Source organism: Ambystoma mexicanum, chromosome 7p (genome assembly GCF_040938575.1).
Source record: "Ambystoma mexicanum isolate Mex_15411 chromosome 7p, UKY_AmexF1_1, whole genome shotgun sequence".
Taxonomy (NCBI): Eukaryota; Metazoa; Chordata; class Amphibia; order Caudata; family Ambystomatidae; genus Ambystoma; species Ambystoma mexicanum.
This window is the reverse complement of record NC_090939.1, coordinates 571,389,940-571,415,296: the sequence shown is the minus strand read 5'-3', so window position 1 is coordinate 571,415,296 and position 25,357 is coordinate 571,389,940. Positions and strand designations below refer to the sequence as shown.

The 25,357-nt window shown below is 49.2% G+C and overlaps 1 protein-coding gene across 3 annotated transcripts in view; it reads right to left on the bottom strand.

Annotated features, from left to right (window-relative positions):
• Nucleotides 1-25,357, bottom strand: part of LOC138526169 (uncharacterized) — a 273,227-nt gene that overhangs the window by 118,759 nt on the left and 129,111 nt on the right. For all 3 annotated transcript variants that reach the window (XM_069636579.1, XM_069636580.1, XM_069636581.1), the window contains exon 6: nucleotides 19,362-19,498. In XM_069636579.1, coding sequence (XP_069492680.1) covers nucleotides 19,362-19,498 — 137 coding nt within the window. The remainder of the gene's footprint in view (nucleotides 1-19,361; nucleotides 19,499-25,357) is intronic.

The window sequence follows — 25,357 nt, the reverse complement described above, 5'->3', positions numbered from 1 at the left end:
AATCATTATTTTTTCTTTCTTTCTCAGTCTTGTTTTTTCTGCGTTGACCCTCCCTCCTTTGTGTAAATTTTTCCTTTTATCTTTTTTTGGTCCCTTTCGATCATTCTGTCCTATTTTGCTCAGTCTTTCTGTTTTCTGTCAACCTTTCTCTTTTTACTGTCTTTGTTTCCAGCCTTGTTTTTCCTTTCCCTTTCGCCCTTTCTTTCATACTTCATTTCCTTCAAGTCTTTAATTTCCTGCTGTTCTTCCTTTCTTTTGTTTCTTGCGCTATCATTTATTCTTTCATTTCTGCTTTAGTTATGCCTCCCTTTCTTTCTTTCCAGCTCTTTCTTACATTATTTTTTCATCTCTCTTCCCTGCTGTATTTTAGTTTTTAATTCCAAACTGTCAGATCCTTCAGTCTTTCTTTGGGCTGTTTTGTGGCCTCTCTATTTCTCTTTAATTGTCATCAGTCTTCTTTACCTTTTCTTCTGTCTCTTCCAACCATTTTTTTTATATTTGTTTCCATTCTATCAAAATGAAGAATGGAAACAAAGAAAAAAAAGTAATAAACAAGTAAGAAAGTAGAGATGGAATGAAAATAAAGGCAATAGATAGAAGGAAATAAACTGGAATAAAAGCCAAAGGATGAAAAGAAGAAGGAGAAAGTTAGAATAGAAAGAATAGAAATATAATTTAAAGAACAAACTAAGAAGAAAGACAACATGAAAGAAATGAGGTGTGAATGTACAGACAGAGAAAGAAAGGCACAACAATAAGTTAAATGAAAACAAAAAAAAGCCAAGTAAAGAACCTGTTAATGAAAAACCAGGAGACAGAAAATCTAAGAGGAATCAAAAGGAACAGTGGAAAGAAAAACGGGAGTCAAAAAGAGAAAGTGAGAAAGGCAGAAAGAAAGGGTAACACAAGTGTGGAAAAGGAGAGGCAAACAAAAGAAAGGAAAAGTAATGAAGGACTATATGAAAAACAAAAGAAAGGAAGAAAAAAGGGAGGAAAGTGAAAGGATATAAATAAACAAATACAAATCAGAAAAAAGTAAAGAAAAGGAGTTAGTTATGAATTAAAGACCAACAGGGAAGATGCAGAGAAAAGAAGCACAACTTAACAGGGAAAGTGGAAGGAAGGAGAGAGAGAGAAGGAGAGAAGGAGAGAGAGAGAGAAGGAGAGAGAGAGAGAGAGAGAGAGAGAGAGAGAGAGAGAGAGAGAGAGAGAGACTGGACTGGCCCATGGATAGCGCAATCACTGCATTCGGTAATAGTTGGACTCTTTACTGGGGACATTCTGTAGCCTCTTCAGTGAGGATGCAGTCCTGGATCTCCCTGTGACCAGAAGCCTGAACACGTTGGCAGCAGTAGCATAATGACTAGGGTACAAGAAGATTGCCGCCCCTCCCTCACCCGCCCCACCCAAACAAGGCTTCTCTGTGTCGAAAACCTTGACATTTCAGAGTCACCCACTACTTTTTACCCTAGTTGCTCCTATTGCTCCTGAAGAAAGTGTCCCGACCTCTCATTAAAGCAGCCATCCTCTGCCGCAAAGTGGGAGGGTGTGCGTGTGCTCACCACTCATGAAGGGAGGCGTCACGTGCCGCAAAGTGGGACGGCGTTGCACCTGGAGAAAGTGTCCGGACCACTCATTAAGGCAGGCACCCTGTGCCGCAAACTGGGAGGCCGTGAGTGCCTCGACCACTCATTAAGGCAGGCGTCCCCTGCCGCAAAGTGGCGTTGGGGGCGGGTCAGAGCCCCCACGCGGTCCCGTAAGCCCCTCCACACAAAGGACTCACACGGGCACCAGTCCTTTCAGTTCGGGCTTCCCGGTCGCTCTGATGCGGCCGGGAACGCCCCCTTTATTTATACACACTGCGGCGGCGTGATACGTCACGCCGCCGCGTGAGCCCGTCATCGGGCAGCGCCACACTCCTCCTTTTCCGGGAGGAACAACAGAACACAATAACATTAACTTTATTAACTAGAAAACCACACATCTACTGTAAACACTACTGCACACCCAAAGAAACCCCTTTAATGTCATCCACCCAGATCCGCTCATCCCAGTTCACTAGCCAATTGTCCCACGACATATTCGCTGAGGTAGGCGGGTTTCCCTCGCCCAGTCCTCTGGGGGTACCTCCCGCCTACCTCCGGCGCGTGACGTCCTTCCGCCGCCTCTCCCCGGACTGGGGATTCGGGCACCTCGTCACAGAGACCTCCGTCAGCAGGCATGTCTGGTGGATCCGGTTCGGGCGGGGTGTCAGTTCGTGGATCACCTAGCTTCTTGAAGAAGCTCACGTTTCGGGTGACAGCTGATCGTCCATCCGAGGCCGTCACCATGGACCCCTTCACCGCCACTACATCCACGGGTTCCGGTTCATAGGGGAGTGATAGCTTCCCGTGGGGGTGTCGATTGCGGATGAGGACCTCATCCCCTGGTTCAAGTCTCTGAGGGCAGAGACCCCGGCGCAGGTTTTCTTGTTCAATTCGGACTCGCCTTTGAGCCTCCACCCGCTCATTATCGATGACCCCCGGTTCTTTCTCCCCAACTTCCGGCAACAACCCCCGGGGGCATCTCTTGAATAACACCTCTGCCGGAGCCACTCCCGTGGCTCCATGTGGGGTGGTTCGGTACACCCGAAGGAACTGATAGAGGGCACGCTGTAAAGATTGACCCTGCCCCTGAGCAATTCGGAAGGTTTTGTTCAGGGTCCGCATCAGTCTCTCCGCATCCCCGTTCGCTCGGGGCCACAGGGGGGATATCTTCCAGTGTTGTATTCCGCAGCTCTCCAGCAACTCGGAGAATCGCTCACTTTGGAAGGGCGATCCGTTGTCGGAGCATAGGGTGTGGGGAAAGCCATGGGCCGCAAATATTTTCTCCATCGCTACCACCACATGCTCAAAGGCCACTGAGTCAACGTACTCGACTTCCGGGTATCTTGAGTGTTCATCGACTATCACCAGGAAATGGGTGCCCACTGATGTTGAGCCAAAGTCGGCGTGGACGATCTCCCACGGCCTCGTGCCTCGGGGCATTGCCTCAATGGCAGGTTCTCGTTGCAGAGGGGAGGCCGCCTGACACCATACGCAGGCCGCCACAAAGTCATCCACCCTTCTCTCTAACTCTGGAAACCAGACTTTCGAACGGAGCCGCGCCTTGGTCTTGGCGGCGCCCTGATGTCCATGGTGGGCGAGATGGATCACATCGCTCACCTTTGACTGCGGAACAACAATCCTGTCACCCCGGAGTAGCAGCCCCGAGTCCGAGAACGACAGCTCCTCCTTCACCTTCCACAACTGCTCCAATACTGTTTTGGCTTCTTGCGTGCGCCCGGCCACCGCTTCGAGGATGGACTTCCACGACCCATTACGCATTGAGTCTTTTAGAATTCGAAAGCACTCATCCTCAGCCGCCGCAGCCTCCAACTCCTCTAGGGACATCGCATTTGGTGTTGCCGCTTCCACCACCATACGAACATGACTGTCCGCTTCTTCTCCGCAGGTGTCATACCCCTCTCCCTCGCCCACTCCCGGATGACGAGAGAGGTAGTCCGCGGCATTGTTGGCCCCTGGCCTGTACACCAGGGTAACAGAATATTCCAGGAGGGCGAGCATCCACCTCTCGATTCTCGCCGGTGGTTTCGAAGAGGAGCCCACCAGTATCGGAAGCAGTGGTTTATGGTCAGTAACCACCGTCACCGGACGTCCCAAGACGTAGAGCCGGAAATGTCTGCAGCCCCACAGCACCACCAAGGCCTCCCGCTTGATCTGGGAGTACCTCTGTTCAGTCTCGGTGAGGGCTTTGCTAGCATATGCCACAGGTCGAACACTCCTGTTGCGGTCCACCTGCGTCAGCACCGCTCCCAACCCGAAAGGACTTGCATCGACCACGATCTCAGATTCTAATGCGGGGTCGAAAAACGCCATAGTGTCCTCCGCTGTGAGGGCACCCTTAATGTCCTCGAAGGCGGCCTGTTCAAGGGGGCCCCACTGCCATGGTGATTCCTTCTTGGTCAGCGCCCGGAGTGGTTCAGATCTCGACGCTAAGTTCTGGATGAACCGCCCACAGTAGGTTACCATCCCCAGGAAACTCCTCACGTCGGTCACCGACTCGGGGGCTTTTGCCGCTTTGATGTCCTGGACCTTTTTCGGGTCTGGCGACACCCCCCCCTCCTTGAGTATGAAGCCGAAGAACTCAATGGAGGAGCGCATGAATTCACACTTTTCCCGGTGAAGGGTGAGGCCCAGAGATTGAAGTCGTTCCAAAGTCTTTCCCAGCCTCTTCATGTGATCCACTTCGGTTTTGGCGAACACCAAAATGTTGTTGCTAATGTTAAGGACGCCCTCCAGATCTGCTAGGGCGCCCCTGATGATATTTTGGAACACTTCAGCGGCAGACGACACTCCGAAGCTCAACCGCTTGTATCGATACAGACCCCGGTGGGTGGTGAAAGTTGTTATGTACCGGACTCTGTATGAAGGACGACCTGGTGATAGCTGGCTCGGAGGTCCAGTTTGGAGAAAAATCGAGCCCCTTGAACATCAGCAATGATGTCATCGATCGTTGGCGTAAGATGCCGCTCCCTTCTGATCGCTTTGTTCGGGAGCCTCATGTCCACGCATATGCGTACTGAGTCAGGTTGCTTGGGCTTTCTGGCCACCACGATCGGAGACACCCAAGGGGTTGGGCCTTCCACTTTCTCGATGATATCCAGGCTCACCAAATTGTCCAGCTCCTTATCTACCAGGCCCCTTAAGTGAAAGGGTCCTCGGCGGTGTTTCAGTGCGATGGGCTGTACCGACTCATCGATGTGTAGTCGAATGGGTTTCCCAGTCATCTTTCCGATGCCGCTGAAGAGGGCAGCATACTTGTCCAGGAGATCATGGATATCCTCCAGGTGGACGGAGTATGCGAAACTTACGATCCCTAATGCCTCTGCAGCCGCACAGCTGAGCAAGGTATTGCTGCTCACCGGGGTCACGTAGAATCGAGCCTTGATATGTGAGCCATCATGTTCCACATCAGCCACGAAGGCACCGTCTAGCGGTATCGGTTCCTGGCCCCCAAACGCAAATATGCGGGCCTTCGGTGTGGCCAGACCCGGGAGGGGTTTGAGAGAGTCAAAATGTCCTCTGGCCATCACGTTGACGGAGGCGCCAGTGTCCACGAGCACCGGGACTGGGGAGTGGTTGATCTCCACTACACATCTCGGCTGTCTCCTGCTTTTTTTCTTGAGTGTTTCTACGCTGGAGACAAAAAAGACGTTCTCTTCGTCTTCCTCCTCAGCTCCCTCAGCCTGGGGCTCGGCCTCACCCTGTTCCACCTGGGCTACACTGGGCGGTTGGCTCTGGCGCGGAGTCCACATCCGTGCCTGACCACTCGGCACCATCACTGGCATGGCCGCACGACATACCCTCGAGAAGTGATCGGCCAGTCCACACCTCCCGCAGGTTTTTCCAACCGCAGGGCACTCTGTCATGTGAGGGAGGTCGTACCTGCACTTCTGGCACGACTCCCCACCTCTTCCTGCCCTGTCTCGGGGTCCTCCACCTGGGCGTCTCACACCTCGGCCACCTCGCCACACAACACACACTTCCTCTGATCTCACCGACCGAGACCCTGCTTCCATCTTGCTGGCTCGGGCCTCCGCTACCTCGTGGCATCTGCCCAGCTCCAGTATGCGGGGCAGCGTGATGCCTGGCTCTCTCAGGACTTGCCTCCTGAGCTTGCCAGAGGAGCATGCCTGGATCAGCATCGTACGCATCATGTCGTCTGCGTCTCCCCATGCACATCCGAGGGAGAGGCGGCGTAAGCGACCGTAGAAAGTGTCCAGTGTCTCCTCTTCCTTCTGCTTAGCCGAGAGCATGACGAACCTCTCATAATCCACATTTGCAAGGGGGAGGAAGTGCGCAAGGAGTGACGCCTTGGCCGCATCGTAAGAGTTATTAATGGGTGTAAGTGATTCAAATATTTCCTGGACTGCAGGTCCTGCCGAGTACAGCATGGTGGCAATTCTGCTGTCGTCATCCGTCACCTGTGCAGCCCTGAAATACATGTCGAGGCGACTCACCCATCTTCTCCATCGGGGCCCCATGCTCGAGGGTGGGCCCGATGCGTCGAACTCGGGAATGGGCTGCAGGGCGGCATGGGCCGCGGGTGCTCGTGCTTGGGCCATGATGGGAAGCCCTGGTTGTCCAGGTAGCAGTCCTGCAGGGGCTTGGATCACCGGAGGTAGGACAGCCTGTTGTTGAGCAGCTGCCTGGCCACGATCGCGGGGAAGCGACGCAGCTGCAACACCACTGTCCGAATCATCAGAGTCACCCATGGGTTTGAGCGCACAGGCACCCCCCACCTATTGTCCTGAGGGCCGCAACTCAAACTCCTTCCTTTCCGGGCAGGGCACCAATGGAGGTACAACATGCAGCCAAACCTGATGATGAAGGAACCAACGAAGAAGCCACAGCGCTTTGATGATGAAGGAGACAAAGAGAAAACAGTGGATTCACCTTGCCGAAGTCCAGATAGACCTGGGAGTTCCAAAAATTGAGCCTAGGCAATGGATGGGCCTGGACAGGCCCTGTGATGTTGGTCCTTCTCCTGGCTTTCACACGACATAAGAGTCCCAAAACTGGGTAGAAATGCACAAAACCGGCATGGGCGTGCAGGTTATATTTCCCACTTCCAATTTTTCCAAAAATTAGGCCCGTGTTGTCTTCACGCTCCAAACCGGAGCCTTGTGAAGTTTCACGGCCTACAAGACAAAATGGCCGCCGGCCGCGTGTGCGTCCCGCGACCCGGCATGAAGCGAAGCGACACTTCGATCCGCTTCCATTCAAAAATTTGGTCGGAATGATTTCACCGCCGGGCCCGGGTCTCCCTCACCACTCGTCGCCACTGTTGGGGGCGGGTCAGAGCCCCCACGCGGTCCCATAAGCCCCTCCACACATAGGACTCACACGGGCACCAGTCCTTTCAGTTCGGGCTTCCCGGTCGCTCTGATGCGGCCGGGAACGCCCCCTTTATTTATACACACTGCGGCGGCGTGATACGTCATGCCGCCGCGTGAGCCCGTCATCGGGCAGCGCCACAAGTGGGAGGGCCGTGAGTGCCTCGACCACTCATTAAGGCAGGCGTCCCCTGTCGCAAAGTGGGAGGCCGTGAGTGTCCCGACCACTCATTAAGGCAGGCGTCCCCTGCCGCAAAGTGGGAGGGCGCGAGTGTCCCGACCACTCATTAAGGCAGGCGGCCTCTGCCGCAAAGTGGGAGGGCACGAGTGTCCCGACCACTCATTAAGGCAGGCGGCCACTGCCGCAAAGTGGGGGGGGGGCGCGAGTGTCCCTACCACTCATGAAGGCAGGCGTCACATGCCGCAAAGTGGGACGGCGTTGCACCTGGAGAAAGTGTCCGGACCACTCATTAAAGCAGGCGGCCTTTGCCGCAAAGTGGGAGGCTGTGAGTGCCTCGACCACTCATTAAGGGAGGCGCCAAATGCCGCTAAGTGGGAGGGCGTTGCGCCTGGAGAAAGTGTCCCAACCACTCATTAAAGCAGGCATCCTCTGCAGCGGAGTGGGAGGGTGTGAGTGTCCCGACCACTCATTAAGGCAGGTGTACTGTGCCACAAAGTGAGAGGGCGTTGCGCCAGGAGAAAGTGTCCCGACCACTCATTAAGGCAGGCGGCCTCTGCCACAAAGATTTAATACTGGTCTTTGTTGCTTGCATTGCTCTGCTTATGGGCAGCAGTTTAATCTAATGGCTGCAGCCACACTCTTCCCATGTCGGCCACTGCTGAAGTGACCTGCTCCCCTTCACAGCTGCCTTGAAATGCAGACGAGAAAAGGCATCTTAACAAAGGCATCTCAATTACTGTTGAAAAACATTTCATTTGTTAGCAGCCCCTTTCTTTGGGATGAGTGTTTCACCAATTGGAACAGTGATGGGACCTTTCCAAATGAAAGACCCCACTCATACCACTCCAGTTACAATTAAAGCGAGTAACATAATGAAGCACCTTTTAAAGATTCATTTATATCCATGATTTCTGTAGCTTGACATGCAAAAGCCGTTCTCAGTGAAAAGATATTTTTATGAATATATTTTCACTAATAGGTTGCTTTAGTAAGCAAACTGTCACAACGCTGCCCCCACACTAGAAGAAAATCGATCAAAGTAAATTGCTCTTTTTCTCTTGAGACCTTCACAAAAATGTAATTTCACATAGAACCGCATAAACGTGTTCACTTTATGTGGCTAGTATAATCCTGCAGAACAAACAGCAAGCTGTAAGTTTGCTACGAAAAGGAGCTTTGTAGCCAGGTAACCTTACTACACAATTTCTTTTAGTACAACGTATCAAACCCCAGCTCAAATAACACGGTAAATGGACCGTTAATCTAAAAAGAGCAAAAATTGATTTTTAATCAAAAACAGACATTTCTTTAAAAAAAAAAAAACAAAATCTGCAGTTTTAAAAATAAATAAAAATCATGCTAATATGGGAAAGAACGGGAGAGGAAGTGGTGGGCCTGCGAGGCAGCGATTAGCCAGAGCCCAGAGAGCGAGCAGTGTACCAGAAGGGGAGCGATGAAAATTGGGCCAGAGATGAAGCAATGGGCCAGAGACAGAGCAATGGTCTAGACGGAGTGACTTGGGGGAAGAGGCAGTAATCAGAATATTGGAAGACAGAATGAGAGGGAGAGTGCAAAAGACTGGGAGAAAGGACGTGAGATGCAGAAGGAGTAATACATGGGCGAAGAAGGAAAAGACTGGGGCAACAAAATACTGAGAAAGAATAAAGGACTGTAGGGTGCAAGAGGAACTGGAGAGCATAAGGTTTGAGTTGGGAGCCCAATTGGGAGTGTGGTAGGGACTGGGGTGCTTGAGTAGTGACTTGACAGTGTGACAGTACTAGTGAGTATGTGCATGACTGGCAGCGTGTCGAATGTTGACAATGTGAAATTGGTGAATGTGAGGGGTGTTGGCGAGTGTGAAGGTTGTGGATGACTGGGGGATTGGAGAATATAGAATGGGAATATCTGCATAATTATAAGTGAGAACCATCAAAAAACATAATCTTAAATAAACACGCACGTCAAACAAAAAAGGTAAGCAAAGCAAACACTGTTCTGCCAAGACAAGACTGGCCTATCGGGGACTCTTTCTATTAAATTGCTAGTTGAGGCATTTTACAGCTGATGCAAATAATGACAACCTGGCTCTCTTGCAGACTTGTGTACGCAATGCTTCTTTCCTGCATCTTGGTTCTTACAACCTTTCTTCGCAAGGTCTGCAGGTTATAAAAATGTGCTGCAAAAATAAAGCAAGAAATATATCTTGCCCAAAAAAAAAAAAACGCTTTCCCCCCCCCCCAACATTATTTTTATTTCATGCTGCTATCATCTAGGGAGTCTGCTTAAAGTGAATGCTAAAAGTACAGTTGTGTAAAGCATTACATTTTTAGACTTGCATTATTTTGCATTCTGGGACTGTAGTTTTCATACAGGATGTGCAAATAAAGCCACAATAATATTATTTTGCCTTATTATGTTTCTTAAACGATTTACATATTATCAGGTTGGTCTATTGTGCGATTTGTATATTTTGCAAGTAATCACTGGAAGACAGTCTTACTGGGATCATTGAAAGCCAAAACATAATCATTTGTACCAATTAAACGTTGAAATGTATCTGTTCAAGTTCCTTAACCAGAGTGGGTTGAATCCTGGATTCACTGCTTAACCAAAGTGTGTGATTTGCGGTAAAATATGCAATATCGCTGTGACTCATCTGAATATTAGAGTCCTTAGAAGTAATTAAGTTTGCACTACTCTGAAAATACTCCCAATTGGGCAGAATTCATGATTTTAGGAGCAAATTGCTCTTCTGTTGGTGAGACGGTCACCTGGAATTATGTTATTGCTGCACTGGCTCACACTCAGTCTCATAAAACTTGATTTGACAGGCAGATAAATAGCATCTTCAGCCTTTGAGTGCACCATAGTTTCTAGTATAGCAGACTGACTGCTACAGGACCAACCTTTCATTTCTTCCCCTGTTGCTTCCAATCACTGAAGTTGCTTGGGCCGTCCAGAGTATACTGCCTCACAGGCAAACGAGAGGAAATCTTTGATATGCCCCGTTATGCTATCTAATCTTGTATAGCAAACCTTCTGCTGTTTTCAGGTTTTTGGAGCCTCATGATCTGCAAAAGGTAGGGTAGTAGACCATAGAAGCAGAGGGAGCAGGGACGATTTGCTATATTCCAATGTTGATATGTGCAAACCTGAAAACGTAGAACTTTCTGTTGTGTGTGAGTTGTAGATATTTTGTGAGTTGTCTGGCGGAGTGGTTAATGTATGTTCCAGGTTACTAAGGTACATTGTTTGCATGGTTGTCTGTGGTGTCTGACGGAGTGTGGAGATTTGTGTTGGTCTATTTAAGGTGAGATAGTGCTGTGTACGGGGAAGTTTAGTGTAGACATGTTTCTTTGAGAGGTGTGCGCTCCATTTTGTAGCATGTGTTGTTGCAGAGCTGGAGGGAGTTGTGGGACAAGATGTTTTGCTAGGGATAAGGTAGACTCATTTGCGGTAGTCACAGTTACTATGTCTTGTCCAACAAACATCCAAGAAATGGGGACACTCTTTTTCACTTTGGAATCATCCCAGTTTGTCACATGCATTTGTTTATATCTATGAAAAACATTCTCTCTCTAGCTGTTATGCTTTATTATGTCATATTATAGGATTTTAGGCTAATTGATACTATGCCAAGTGAGACTTTGCCATGGCACAAATTCAGGGCCAACAGTTTCTATTCAGTTACCCGGGACCTGCCTTATGACCGTCCTCCGATACCTCAAAGACACTCCAACTACAGAGTCACCCAATACTACATGGAATTACGGTAAAATACAGATGGAAATGGACTATGAACAAGCAACTGACAAAGCCACCATTTGAAGCATTTGTCTATCCTAGCCAAACGTTTCAGAGCATTTGTGCCTCGAGTAGAAGAGATGGCAAATAATGCAGAGGTTGCCCTTTCCTTTAAAACAATCTCTGCTCTCCTTAAGTGTTATAGATGATTGTTGGATGTGCAGATGTTGTTTGTGTACATGATGCATACCTTTGTCAAACGATTTCAAGCAGATGGGTTTATCACAAATGCTCTTCTGGGGGTGTCCAAGTCTTGGACTCATTAAGAAGTATTGGACAATTTAAGGGGTTTGCACGTTTTCCATTGTGAGGTGTGAAATAATTAACCATTCCCGGCATTTAGGCTTATGCAAAGCAAAAAGGCACATTTCAAAATGTTCCACTGGGAGGGGCGCGGCTAGCCGCGGGATGAGAAAGACGTAGGTCTCCTCGGCTCCTGTGACCGCAACAAACATCCTGGTAAAATCGCCTGAAATTCGATGACATAAGAGCTGATAACTCCTCCGTGTGGTGTCAGACACCCTTGGCAACAAACGAGGTGTAGAGCAGAGGAAACCGCAGCCGTTTTCAAGAGAAACAACCACAAGAAGTTTGGAGGCGTACGACATCCACCCTCCAAAATGGCCGCCGGCGCGCACGGACGAACGCACTGAAGCGGAGCAGTGAGGCCGCGCTGCAACGGAACCCAGCCTGCTACTGATCCGCAGACTACATCTGAGGAAGAGTGCGGTCCCAGTGAGGCTCCGGCGGTGTCCCATCCTAACTGGCGGACTACAGCGGACCCGTGCGGATGTGAGGGCGGGGCGCGTATCCACCCGCGTGGGACGCCCGGGACCGCTGCTACTCGAGAACGAGGGACGTACCTCCCGAGGGGCCCAGCGTGTGAGGCAAGCCTGCGCGCCACCGACGGAGAAGAAGTACCGGTGCGGCTGGGAGGCGTGGGTGAGTGTCCCTGCCCGAGCCCTGCTCCCGGTGGCGATGGCGTGCAAGACAGCCCGGGGGAGAGGTGGAGGGCTGGGGGTGAGCCGCTAGACCCCACGCGGCCCCGTCTACTGGCGAACTTGGCATGCGCCGTGAACCTAACAGCACATATGCGGCCCCGGACTGGAGGTGTGCCGCCACAAGACACGGAAAGAGGCTCCGGGGGCGTGGGCCTGTGGGGGCCTGTGGCACAGAATCCGCCCAGAGCGAGACCATGCGGCGACAACTGCTGATCCACCGGGCTGGCAAAGCACACACCACAAGAGGTGTACAGTGGGGGTGAAGTGCTAATACTGATCGAGCCAAATAGCCCACACCGGCCCACACCGGCCCACCGGCCACCGCTCCCCCAGATAGTTGGCCGTGTTGCAGTGGACAACGTCAGGAGCGGACTCCGCGGGGTAGCACCAACCCACGCATCGCCAGGCGCCCCTGCAGCAAACACACCGAACTATCCTCAATTTGCATTATTGAAGAAGGGCTAGAAGTGAGGGAGCCGTACCCGAAGTAGGAGTAGAAGTAGTGGCCTGATAGCTGGAATACGCGGACCGCTCCCAGACTAGCCCAAGCTGTGGTCCTCACAACTCCTACAGGGTGCGGTCAGAGCACGAATACAGCACGCAGTGAGACGATAACACCTACAAAAGGCCAAGCACGCAGAACCATACGCAGCTAGTGATATTGGTACCATGGGGAAAGACAAGTCAAGGAAACTCCCCACACAAAGCAGGATGGATCAATATACCATCCCTCCGCCCCAGGCATCAGACCTCCACCCGCAATCCGCAGACGAGATGGAAACTGACCAGGGAATTTCATTGAAGGACATGGCTGCGATAGCCGACTCCCGCACATCAATGGAGCAGAAAATGGACGGGATAAGTATGGATGTATCCCTCCTCCGACACGATCTCCAAAAACTAACTGCACGCACGGGGAAGCTGAACATCGCATATCCAATACAGAGGATAGAATGCATAACATGCAACAGCAGCTCCAAAATGTCAAACAAACTGAAGGTACTGGAGGACAGAATTGAAGATGGAGAAGGCAGATCTAGACGTAACAATGTGCGCATACTCGGCATACCCGAGAAGGCCGAAGGCCCCTGCATGGAACTCTTTCTAGAACAATGGCTGACTGACCTGTATGAGCCAGATGCCTTCTCCAAGTTCTTTTCCATAGAGAGGGCACACAGAGTACCTACGGGCAGACCTCCGCCCAGCGCACCTCCACGCACGGTAATTGCAAAGTTCTTAAACTACAGGGATCGTGATGCCTTACTGCAACATGCGCGCGCAAAAGGCGCCATCACATTCAATTGCTCCAAAATTGCCTCCCTCCCCCCCCCCCCCGACTACACCAGGGAAGTGCAAAAGGCGAGGAAATCCTTCGACCACCTCGAAAAACAACTGAAAACAATGGGAGTGAGGTATGGCCTGCTCTTCCCTGCGCAACTCAAGATTTATCACAAAGGGACAACAGTCCACTTCAATGATCCCAAGGAGGCTTGGCGTTGGGCTGAACAAAACATAGACGGAGACTGGTCGACCCCCCGCGACAACAGGGGGAGGAACAGAAGGCCTCCACCAGACCAACAGCGAGAGGCCCGTGGACCACCAGCGAAGACCCACCGGACGATCAGGGGGGCTGACCACTGCCTCATCGCCTGCCGGAAGCCAGAGATCCCGTTGGGTCACCCAGGTTGAACTACTGAATCATTTGTCTACACACACACACACACACGCATCAGCAGGCTACACACACTTACCTGATGCGGCAGCGGTATGCCCCAAGACCGCGACACAAGGAGAGCCCCCTCCCGATAGCGTAACAAACTCCATGTTTATTATACGTGGCGGCTCCCCCCTGGTCACACCCCCAGGCAGGGGGAGGCCACCTGTACTTGAAGTTAAGTTAAACGCATGTAAGGTGTCCAGTTGATACCATGGGTTTTTTGTTCGGGCGACCGATGCTTCTAGTTGGGAGGAGTATGGGGTGGGGGGTGGGGGATTTGTTAAGTTTAGTTACAGATGGGACCTGTCAAACATACAAGATAATATGGCTAGATAAGACAATGTTAACCCACGGGCATATTCGCAGCTGGCGCATAACACCGTCAGTGGCAACACAGGCAGTGACTTTCACAAGCCCCCATGGCATCACGTAGCGGTAGTAGCGACGCTCTCAGAACACTGAGGCTTATGACATGGAACGTTAATGGTCTGGGCAATGCAGTCAATTGCCGGTTGGTGCAGCAATTTCTAAACAGGCGGGGTGCTGCCATAGTGTTCCTGTCTGAGACCCATCTTGCGGGCACAGACTGTACCCTATTCAGACGTACAAACTACAAGCTGACACTCCACTCAGGTTTCACAATGGGCTCAAGAGGCGTCATGATCCTGGTACACAAAAACCTCCCGTTACACCTTACGACGGTAACCCATGTCACAGGCGGCAGATACGTATGTGCGACAGGCAAGCTATGGGATCACTCCATCGCACTGATCGCCACCTATGCACTCCCAACTCTACTAGACCCACTACTTACTGACATTGCCCCGTTAATCGCAAAGGACACTTCTAACCTCATGATACTGGGAGGTGACTTTAATGAAGTCATGAATGTAACCCTGGACAGATCACACTTGCGGAATAGAAACCCCAATGTTCCCACCAGACTTGCCACGTTTGCCAACGCACTAGGCCTATGTGATGTATGGAGAGAACTCCACCCAGACACAAGAGCATACTCCTTCCACTCAGGAGCACATGCCTCGCTCTCCAGGCTAGATTCTCTCTTCACCCCAGCAACTGATCTACATATGGCGCAAGAAATAAACATACTTCCCAGAGGCATCTCTGACCACTCCCCGCTAGAACTAACACTCATAACATCCAGGCGGATTCCGCCGCCGAGCTGGTGCCTGAATAGCTACTACCTGTGTGACCCCGAGCTTGTGGACAGGCTACAGGAGACCACCAATACATATTTCGAGCTCAATACAAAGACGTCAATGAACCCAGGAACACTGTGGGAGGTCTACAAGACGGTGGTAAGAGGTGAACTAATATCGTGGACGACTGCAAAAAAAAGACAGCACTGGAGCAAGACACTTGAAGCCGAACAACAGATTAAGCAGGCAGAGGAGAGGCACATAATTGAGGACACATCGGCCTCCAATCGGATGTTGCTACTATCACAGAAAAGGCTGCAAAACATAGCGATGGACAATGAGAAACAAGCGCATACTGCAATGCGAGCAAGACTCTATGAAACAGGCGACAAGGCTGGCAAGATGCTGGCTTGGCTAGAAAGGAAGGAGCAGGGACGCAGTCATGTCCGAAGGCTCGACACAGGAGGGCGAACGCAGGGGTGACGGATCAGGAAATAAGCCAAGGCTTTGCGGAATACTACGCTGAGCTGTACAGAAAACCCACGACACAGATGGACGTCACGATCATGGACCAAATTGACATCCCCACCTTAAATGAAACGCAACTGCAACTGCTGGAGAGGGAGATCACGGAAGATGAGCTCCTAAGTGCCATGTCGGGCCTCCAAGCCGGTAAATCCCCAGGACCTAACGGCTTCCCGGCTGAGCTATGGCGAAAGGTGGGAACCAATGTGGTGCCCCCCCCCCAACTACTCCGAATGTATCAACATGCACGAGAAAAGGGCATTCTCCCACCAGATCTGCGAGAATCAACAATAATAGTGATACCCAAGCCGGACAAGCCCCCGGAAAGATGCAATTCATACAGGCCCATTTCACTCATCAATAGCGAGACCAAAATACTGGCGAAATTACTTGCGGACCGTCTGCAACAGGTTATTCCCTCCCTGATACATCCAGACCAGTGCGGCTTCATGCCACCGAGATCAACTCGCATGAACCTCCACAGGCTATATTCAGCCCTGGAAAGGGCCAACAGCATACGGGACCCACTAGCCCTACTAGCAATTGACTTTGAAAAGGCCTTCGATTCAGTGAGATGGGAGGCCATCTGGATCATAATGCACCGCATGGGCTTCGGTGAGAACTTCATGAAGTGGGTGCGCCTGTTGTACGAATCCCCGGTGGCCAGGACCAGAGTCAATGGCTGGCGTTCGGACCTCTTCAAGCTGGGGAGGGGCACAAGACAGGGCTGCCCACTGTCGGCCATGATTTTCGCAATCGCTATCGAACCACTGGCAATCCTCCTGCGAAATGCGCCAACCTGTGAAGGCTTCCTATGGTCCGAGACCTGGGAAGACAGAATATCCCTCTATGCGGATGACCTGCTCATCTATCTGAAGGACCCTAGCAACTCCTGCCCCAGAGTCATGCATCTGTTAGAGCAATATGAGGCATTCAGCGGATTACGTGTGAACTGGTCCAAATCCATCCTCTTGCCTATAGGAGACACCTCGATGGCAAACCTAGAGGCTGGCCCTTACCAGATCGAGAGGGAACAGTTCAAATATCTGGGGATACGTATCACGAAGCATCTTACTGAATACACAGCCCTGAACCTCTCCCCCCTGGTAACAAGATTTGCAGAAGATACTCGCCATTGGATCTCCTTTCCACTAACGCTGATGGGCAGAGCGGCCCTGTTCAAAATGATAGCTCTTCCTAAATTCTTATATATCCTGCAAAACGCTCCATTAAACATCCACCAGCGAGAATTCCACAAAATCGAGTGCACCCTTCGGAAATTGCTATGGGGAGGAGAACACCCACGAATTGCTCTTGCCACGCTCCAGAGGTCTATCTGGGAAGGAGGGATTGGACTGCCCAGAATGCAGTCATATTACTGGGCCAGCCAGATGGCGGTAGTAAATGATATGCTCCATGGGGACGGAAGCCTCCCACACATCAAAGGTCTTATCTGCAATGCCACGACCACGCCCCTAGGGCACCTGTATGGAGGCCTGAACCGCACACCAAAAACAGATATGGTAACACATATAGTGAGAATATGGAAGGCAGCACATCGTTACTTAGGATGGGGCGGGAAATTAACGCTGGTGCAACCCCTATGGAACAATTGCAACCTTCCCGAAATATGAAAATTGCCCAGATGGCCTGAATGGGTCCAGCGAGGAATCACCAACATAGGGAATGTGGTACACGAGGACAACCTGGTACCATTCGGGACATTGCATTTGAAGTTCTCCCTCCCAGCCACAGAAAGGTACCACTACATGCAGCTGAAACATGCTTGGACGACCCATCGACACAACACAAGACATGCCGGAAAGCTCCCCCTTAGAGCGAAACATAGTTCTGGACTGGGTGGCCCGGAAGGTCACCTTTACCATGTACAATGTGATAACATCCTTTGTGACACCGGAACTAACCAGTTTGAGGACAAAGTGGGAACGAGATGTGGGTCCACTTCAACCAGAGGACTGGGTGGAGGCCCTGATGTACCAGTGTGAAACAACCATTTCCTCAAGGCTAAGACTGGTCCAACTGAAGATCCTGCACCGCACCTACTACCCGACAGTGGCCCTCTTCCGCTGGGGCAAATTCTCGGATGCACGATGCCTATGCTGCAAACGAGAAGAAGGTACCGTTTTCCATATTCTGTGGGAATGTAGTAAGATACAGCAGCTCTGGCAGAAATGCTGTGATAAACTGTCTAGCGTTATGGGTAAAGCGATACAGAGGTGCCCAAAACAACTCCTCCTGGGGATCTCCAGTGAAACTGACCTTTCCCGTTATGAGAAATTGCTCTGGTCGACTGCGATGGCGGTTCTCAGGCGGAACATTGCGCAACTGTGGGGCTCGGAATGTACGCCAAGCTATGACCAGTGGGTCACAGATGTGGACATATGCGCTATAATGGAACATAGAGTGTACGCGGCGCGGGGTTGCCCGCAAAAAGCGGCCAAAATATGGAGAAGATGGGAAGAGGCTAGCTAAATGACAGGGGTGGCTCCGCAGCCTCGGAGTCCGAGAGATGCCCCGGGAAAGTGGGGGTAACGAATATGCCATGAATAGACTACGCCACAAGGTCATCCTATGTCAAGTTGACGGTCTGTCGGACCGTAGTCCCGGAAGTCGAGTTTCTAGATGCTTTTGTTTCTTGATTGTTTCTCTCTCCCCATCCCATTACCCTTACCTGGAAATGGTGATGTTACATATGTTCCTCTCCCTCCCAGCCTCCCCCCCCTTCCCTCCCCTCCCCCTGCTGTTCCTATCCCCCCTTCCCACGTCCCTACCCTGTATTGCAGAGAGATAAGTGTAATGTTGTTTTAATTTTCAAATCAATAAAATATTTGATAAAAAAAAAAGTTCCACTGAACGCGCGTTTGTATGAATGTGTACCTATGTGCATGTGTGTGTAGGTGTCTGGGGCAAAGGTGCAGTTTATGGGCAGTGATAGGGACATGATGCAGAGCTGGTGTCAGCGTGGGCATGTAATGAAGAAGACCTCATGATTTGGGTAGTAGCAACATGGAAGGAGGGCAGTGTGGGCACATAGTGTTGAAACGTGTCTTTCACGGATGCAATGCTGGTATTTATTGTTGAACGAGGCTTCCAGCATAAATAATTGTTACAAAATGTTACTTTGTACTGTTGGTAACCAGGCACCACTTGGAGTGCTTCATGTGTGCCCTGCAGAGTGAAGTGTACATTCTACATTCAGGACACGCCACACAGCACGCCAAAGGGGACTCCTACTAGACACTGCATTATCAGGAGGATTTAAACCTCATATAGATGCTGTTCCACTCACTGACCTTTCAAGTATTGAACTAATGGACTCACAACTATTAAGACTGGACAACTAGAAAGATTATAGGGGAACATATTACCCTTACATTACGGAGTTTGGCTAGAACAAATATTATGCTTTGAAAACGACTAGCAGTCGACACACGTGTCGGCAAAGTGCTGTCAATTGGAAAATATAACCAATATATTGTAATTAAGCAGGTAAATCTGCTTAGAGAATTTATTAAGCAGAAGTGCATAGCGCAGAATGTATACTCATTACTGTACATTCTAGATCGTTACCCAATTCTTCTGAAATTATTGATGTGAAGTGCATGATTTCAAACAAGTATTTGAAAGAAAATGGGTACGGGGATGTACTGGCCAGAACCTTACTGCATTAGTTCAGGTGTGCTTGCTCAAATCAATTCAGGGGAAACATTTACACCCCTCATTTTAAAAAATCATCAGCCACAATTGCGCTAGACTCTAGTGGTATTGTCGGAGAGGGGCCAGGATGCCTATTAAGGTAGGTCTTGCTACCTTTTTTGATCATGCATTGGGAGAACCAGATTTCCCCACCATAAACTTTTTCTAATAAAAACAGGACTTCATAGTTCTCTCCCAACTCCTAACACACTGTATAATCCCTGATTTGCAGCAAGGAATTCTTGAAAAGCCGACAAACCAAAAAACAATATTGTTGGAATAAAATGTGGATGAACGCCAAAGAACCTTCCATAATTACCTTGCTAAGAGCATTATTATAAACAAACTCCAGGGCAGCGATGTAGGTGGGACAAGTGAATTCATTCAGCACAATCTGGGCTGCTTCTGGATCTAAATAGAAGTTAAATTCTGCACAGACAGTTCTGTTGCCTCTTCCTATAAAGAGATTAAACAGAGATGTATAGTTACACATTTTGACAAATCCTCCTAGCTTGAAAGTTTAGTTTTGCCAAATTGACAACAGAGACTAACATGTAGGTGTTAGGACAGTTTTTCTGAAGTCCAACTAAGGGCTTAGTAAAACCATTCAACTGAGACAGTACAAGACTACACTCTTGGTACAAGGCTGTACAACCTGAGTATATGGTAGCATAGTAGAGAAGGCTGTAGAATCAGTACAAATAAATTGTAGTGCACCTATGGTCCAAAGAAACACGAAAACACTATGTTTTTGTAAAAATAAATGATATTCAAATACAAGTAGGACCAGATAAATATTAGGGGAAATATGTACTATCACAGATCATATAAAACACATTTATAACACAACACTATGCTTTAAAGTACACAGACCGTATTTAGAAAAGGAATAGTATTTCTAGATAAGTCAGACTTATCAAACACATTTAGTATAGGGCACACCTATTCATGGGGGAGAAAAACCATTAGTTACTTTCAGAGAACTTTGCAGTAATTCGTGGGTAGTGGACCCTGTCAGTTATGCAGTGACAATCGGTTCAGGAATCACAAGAATCAACCCTCCCTGTTATCAGGATACTTTTCTGAATATTGGAACACTCATTCAAGGAACAGTATATACCTATAACTACATTTATGATAGCACACAGTTGTACTAGGTGATTAAGACCTGTTTGTGTAATATATAATAACAGTTGCTTTTCAGCTCAGTGGAACACAGTCTAAGATAAGCAAGAACTCTACACTGATTTAGGATGCACTAGGATGGCACACAGCTAATTCAAGGCAAGTAAAACCTATATACTTTTTAAAAGGAGCTATAAGCAACTTCAAAGTTTGTATAGACATAAGACTGTTTTAGCATCTGTATAAAATAGACCAGGGAAAGCAAAACCGAATGTTACACTTTATGACTCAATGTTATTCTAGGTAGCTAAAACCTAAAGCAGACATATTCTAAACAGGCTATACAGCAAGTTGGGAGATGCAAGACCCAACTGGGAAACTTATACACCTATTCTTTGAAAGGCACAACCAATTCACAGGCGAGTACATTAACCTTGTATATACTTTTCAGAATGGCACAACACACATTCAAGGTAAGTAAGAACTTTTGTAACTGTTCACTCTCAGAGTTGCAGTTAGCAACTAACACTTTCACAAGTAAGTACTTTAAAACACTTGTTATACTTTTCAAGACAGAATCCTTTACTTATCCAGTCCTTCCCTAGTATATTGCATGTGTTCACTCAAAGGTAGAAGAGGGACCCTAATGGTCTAGGTGCCAGCTCTAGGCAGAGTGAGATAGGGTTCTGTTGCAGGCAAAAGGGAGTTCCTGTGGAAAACTGTTCAAACAAGTAAGTCATTCACCGTAAAGTTAGTTAGGGTCCAGGGAATTCAAAGAAGACATCCTCTGAAGATTACAGCAGTGGGCCTTGGTGAACTGGATAAGAGGACTCCCAATCACAAACACCCCAAAGCTTTACAGAAATCATCACAGGCTCAAGGTAAGTAAATACCCCAGCCAACACAGTACCTCAGCACAGAAGAAGAGTTGCAGCAGGAAGACGTCAGGATCTGCAGCCAAAAACCCAGTTGATGGAGCCAGAAGACTGAAAATCGCAGGTCGGATTCTCGTCATTTGCAAGGTCCAGCACTGATGAGGGAACTCTTAGGACTCAAATTGTATCTCTGGAGTTCCAGCAGGATGCCACCAAAGTTTCAACTCGACTTTGAAGACTGTGCACCGCACACTGGCTTGAGGACCAAGGTTATTGGGGTATTGCAGCCCCGCAAGGTCTCAGCACCACGTGGGATGGCACAAAATGCAGGTCTTCTTGAGTCTAGTGGATCTCACCAGGCTCTGGGTCATCCGTTTCCAGAAACCCAGGTCGATTGGAAGGAAGGTTTACAGCAGGCTCTGGTTACACAGCAGGCTCTCTGGTTGCTGGAAATCGCTGTGGCCTTAGTTTCTTCATCTTTCTCTTCGGTTTCAGCTCCAGTGGTCGACTTGTCAGCAGCTTCCAGGTTCAGAGTGCATCAGGAACTATAGCACAACCTTTGCATTCTCTCCCCTCATTTTACAGAAAGGGACGGTCTGGCTATCCAATCATCACAGTCAGCCCCCCAGTGGGAGTTGTTCCCTTTCAGGCAAGGTGCAAGACAAAGGGCTGCAGAGTTTTGGACTCCTCGCTCGCTTCCGGCCTTTCCAGAGACTCTGGAGCCTGGGTGGGGAACTCACAGGATTTCCACAAAAGACAAACAGCCACTGCGGTCGTTCCCACCTAGAATGGCAGGAAAAGACCTCAGAAATAGCAAGCACACAAGAAATGGTGAAAAAAGGAGGAACCCACCATTTTAGAAAAATGGCGCCCGTCCGTGCATTACAGAGGATGAATTAACAGCCTTTGAAAAATAAAGACTAAAAGTCATGAAGGTAAAAGTAAAACCACAGAAACCAGCCATTCTTGTAATACTCACAATTGTAACAAAATGTTACCAGGTAAGTAAGAAAGGGGATACATTGTATCCTCCATCACTCCACATAAGGTGGGGTGTGCTGGCTCACTATATAACATGTAAAATGGGTGAAATGCCCCTTTACTACTTGGGAACTTTAGTTCAGTCAAGTATATCAAAGAGAAATTAACAGGGGAGCCCAAAGGGGCAACCCAACCTAAGCCCAAAAGTTGTAGGAAACTATAACCTCAATCATACACTATGGAGAGACAAAAAAAGGTCACCCATAAAAAGAGTAAAAGACTAGGTGAGAGGTGAAAAAGATTCCCCTTCACCTAGGCTCAAGGTAAAATAGTTACTTAGTTAAAGAAAAAAGATCTGAGGTTGACACAGCTCAGGAAGATGTATCATTGAAATGAAAATCTTACCCAACAGTAGCCTTCTTTACAGTATGTACCGTATAACGAACATAACATGTCCACTCCTAGGGGCACATAGCCGCTGCAGAGAACTTCACTGTGGCGCTATTCCAGATCTTCCTGGAAGATGGTCCTCCAACTTAAAGGATGCCTCCACCACACTCCATCTCAACAGCTCTGCAATGACCTGATGCAGTTATTTAGTCATAGAAACCTATCCAACCCATTAATGCTCCCACAATGCATCAGTTGCTGACATCTGTAATTAGTTAGTTGCTCAGTTCTATGTCAAGACTGGAGGCGAGCGTGTTGCCGCAGGTGGAACAATGGATTGCTGATCTAAATGCCTGTATAGCGATGGAACAGAGAGTGTATAGGGCCAGAGGTTGTTCTGATAAAGCTGGGAAAATTTGACAAAAGTGGGAGGATGCTCAATGATCTGCCTTGTTGCCGAACCTATGTAAGATATAAAGGACAGTAATGTGAAGTGTTGCTGCTATTGCGAACAAACATATCAAAGGAGCTGTACGAGTTACACGAATCCAATGACCTCTTGTTGTGATGTTTTGTTAAGGTTCAACTCCCTTGGAGTCCTCATTTGTAATATATGTCCTAAAAACAATTAAAATGTGTTCTAAAAAAAAGAAAAGACTGGAGGTGAGCATTATGCTTCAACTTCTTTATTCACTCTTCAGCAGTTTCAACAACAAAACATAAGAAAAACTGAAAAGGCGTCTTCTTCTTCAACACTTTTCTTTTTCTTCTTAAAACTAAAAGTCCCACTGTCTCTATAGTCCTCTTAACATCAGTCCAGTGTATGACCACTTCCTGCTCCTCGACTCCTTTTCCTGCTCTTCAAGCAGATAAGTGCCCTTTCACATCTATTCCCCGATATATAGTGTATTTAAGCAATATGTGCAGTCAGAATGGATAATTGATATTAGTACTGGGGACAGTAATAACTGTTAATAACTTATTGTCTCGGTGGGAGCAACTAAAGTTCTAGATATAGATAGAGAGTAGCGCGCACTTCAAGGCGGCCGCACAAAGCAAGCGAATACAAGTTCAGCGTGATCACAATGCAGTGCATTTTTCACAGGCACAATTGTTTATAGAATAACGAGGACCGCTCAAACGAGCGAGTATACGTAGGCGAGAGGGAGGCGAGCCCTGAGTCGCATTCACAGCACACCCAGGGGCTTGTCTTCCCTCAAAGCCGACAGGAGCGGTAAGGCCCCCTCCCTCATGGGACACGTGCAACAGCTACAGAGTATGTATTCAGAGCTGTGCCAGGCGGGGATCTCTACTAGAGATAAAACATTTGCATATTGTGAGCCTGGGAGTGAACGGGTTAGCTTTGACCACTCCGACGCATCGGAGGAACCCTCACATTGAGAGGAAGCGCCAAGATATGCACGGAAAGCACGTGGCTAGAGCGGACTGCTCTCCCCACAGCGCAGCCTGAAAGGCTAAAGACAGTGCAAACAAGCACGTGAAGCAGAGGTACAGGAAACACAGGTGCTAGCCACATAAAAAATTAAAATAAAGCCCACACACAGAAGGCTTAGTACATCAAAGTACTAGATAAGGAGATTATTCTACTTGCCCTCTCACGTCAGTGCCAACACAGCAGTGGGCGTACACAAGACACCATAAAGGTACTAGGCACACAGCACTTCAGCAACATGTCTGAATGTGAGTGGAGCGAGGAGGAGCAATCCCTGGACCACGCTTCCAGCTTTAGCTTCTAGTGCTGGAGAGCTTGTTGGTAGACACTGTGGTGCAAGGGATGAAACTATTACAGGAGAGGCTGGAGACTTTGGAGTCCATACTAAATCAGCCCAGAGAGAGCACCGTAGAGAAAGACATCACGCCCATGGAGCCCTTGGCCAGTGGCTCGAAGGGGAGTAACCAGGCCTGCAAGAGGAAGGCCTCTAATAACTGCCCAGGTTGACCATACGGGGTACCTGACAAGGCCCCAGAGGCTGCCGACGAATTTACAAAACTCAGGGACGCGTTCATGCAACGATCAGCTGTGCCAAGCCTCACAAACCCCTTCCCAGGGGAGGAAAATATGGGCAAAGGCGACCTAGGGTCGGAAAAAGAGCCAGTAGAAGACGAGCAACACTCCCAAGAAGGGAAAGAAAAGGATGAAGAAGAATGGGTAACACCCAGCAGAGGCAAGAAAGCTTGCAAAGAGAAACATCTGGACAAAGAGCCAGAAGAAGTCTGACATGTTTGATCCAGACAGCATTCGGAGCCCAAGATCCTCAGATTGGCAGCCCTCCCCCAGGGTGACGAAGTACATGGCGCTCAAACTGAGGAAAGCACTGGACAAGGAAGTGAGGCATGCCAGAGGGCGGAATGTCCCTGACCGGACCTGCCAGGCAAGGTGGCAGAGAGCTGCCAAGAGAAGGTTTGGGATATTTCAGGACCGCTGGCAAAAATAATGGACTGGACCGAGAGAGCCAGAGACACTGGGGAGGAAATCGATCCCGTAGCCCTTGTAAATTGGACCCAGAGAGCGGTATGCTCATTAGGCAACGCCAACTGCGCCATCTCATCAGAAAGGAGGAGAGGCCTCCTGCTGAAGATTGATGCCAAGCTAAGCGTCCTAGCTTCCTACTAACCCAGGGAAGCTGCCCAAGGCCTCCTCTTTGGGGAGACCTTCAGCAAGGAGGTGGGCAGGTTTCTGTGCACCTCTACGTCCCTGGAAAAAGCCCAATCGCCAATACGCAAGATTTTCGCAGGCAGAGTTTTTTGCCGGGACTGGCCTCTATAGGGGTTGAGCGGCCAGTCATTTTCACGGCGGCAGAAGGCCCCAGAATCACAGAGCACAGTTCTGGGAGTCCAAACAACAGCATACTTTCTTCCCGACAAGAGGACGTTTCCCAAGGGGACGCAGAGGCAGAGGAGCAGGCCTAAATTATCCCCCAGT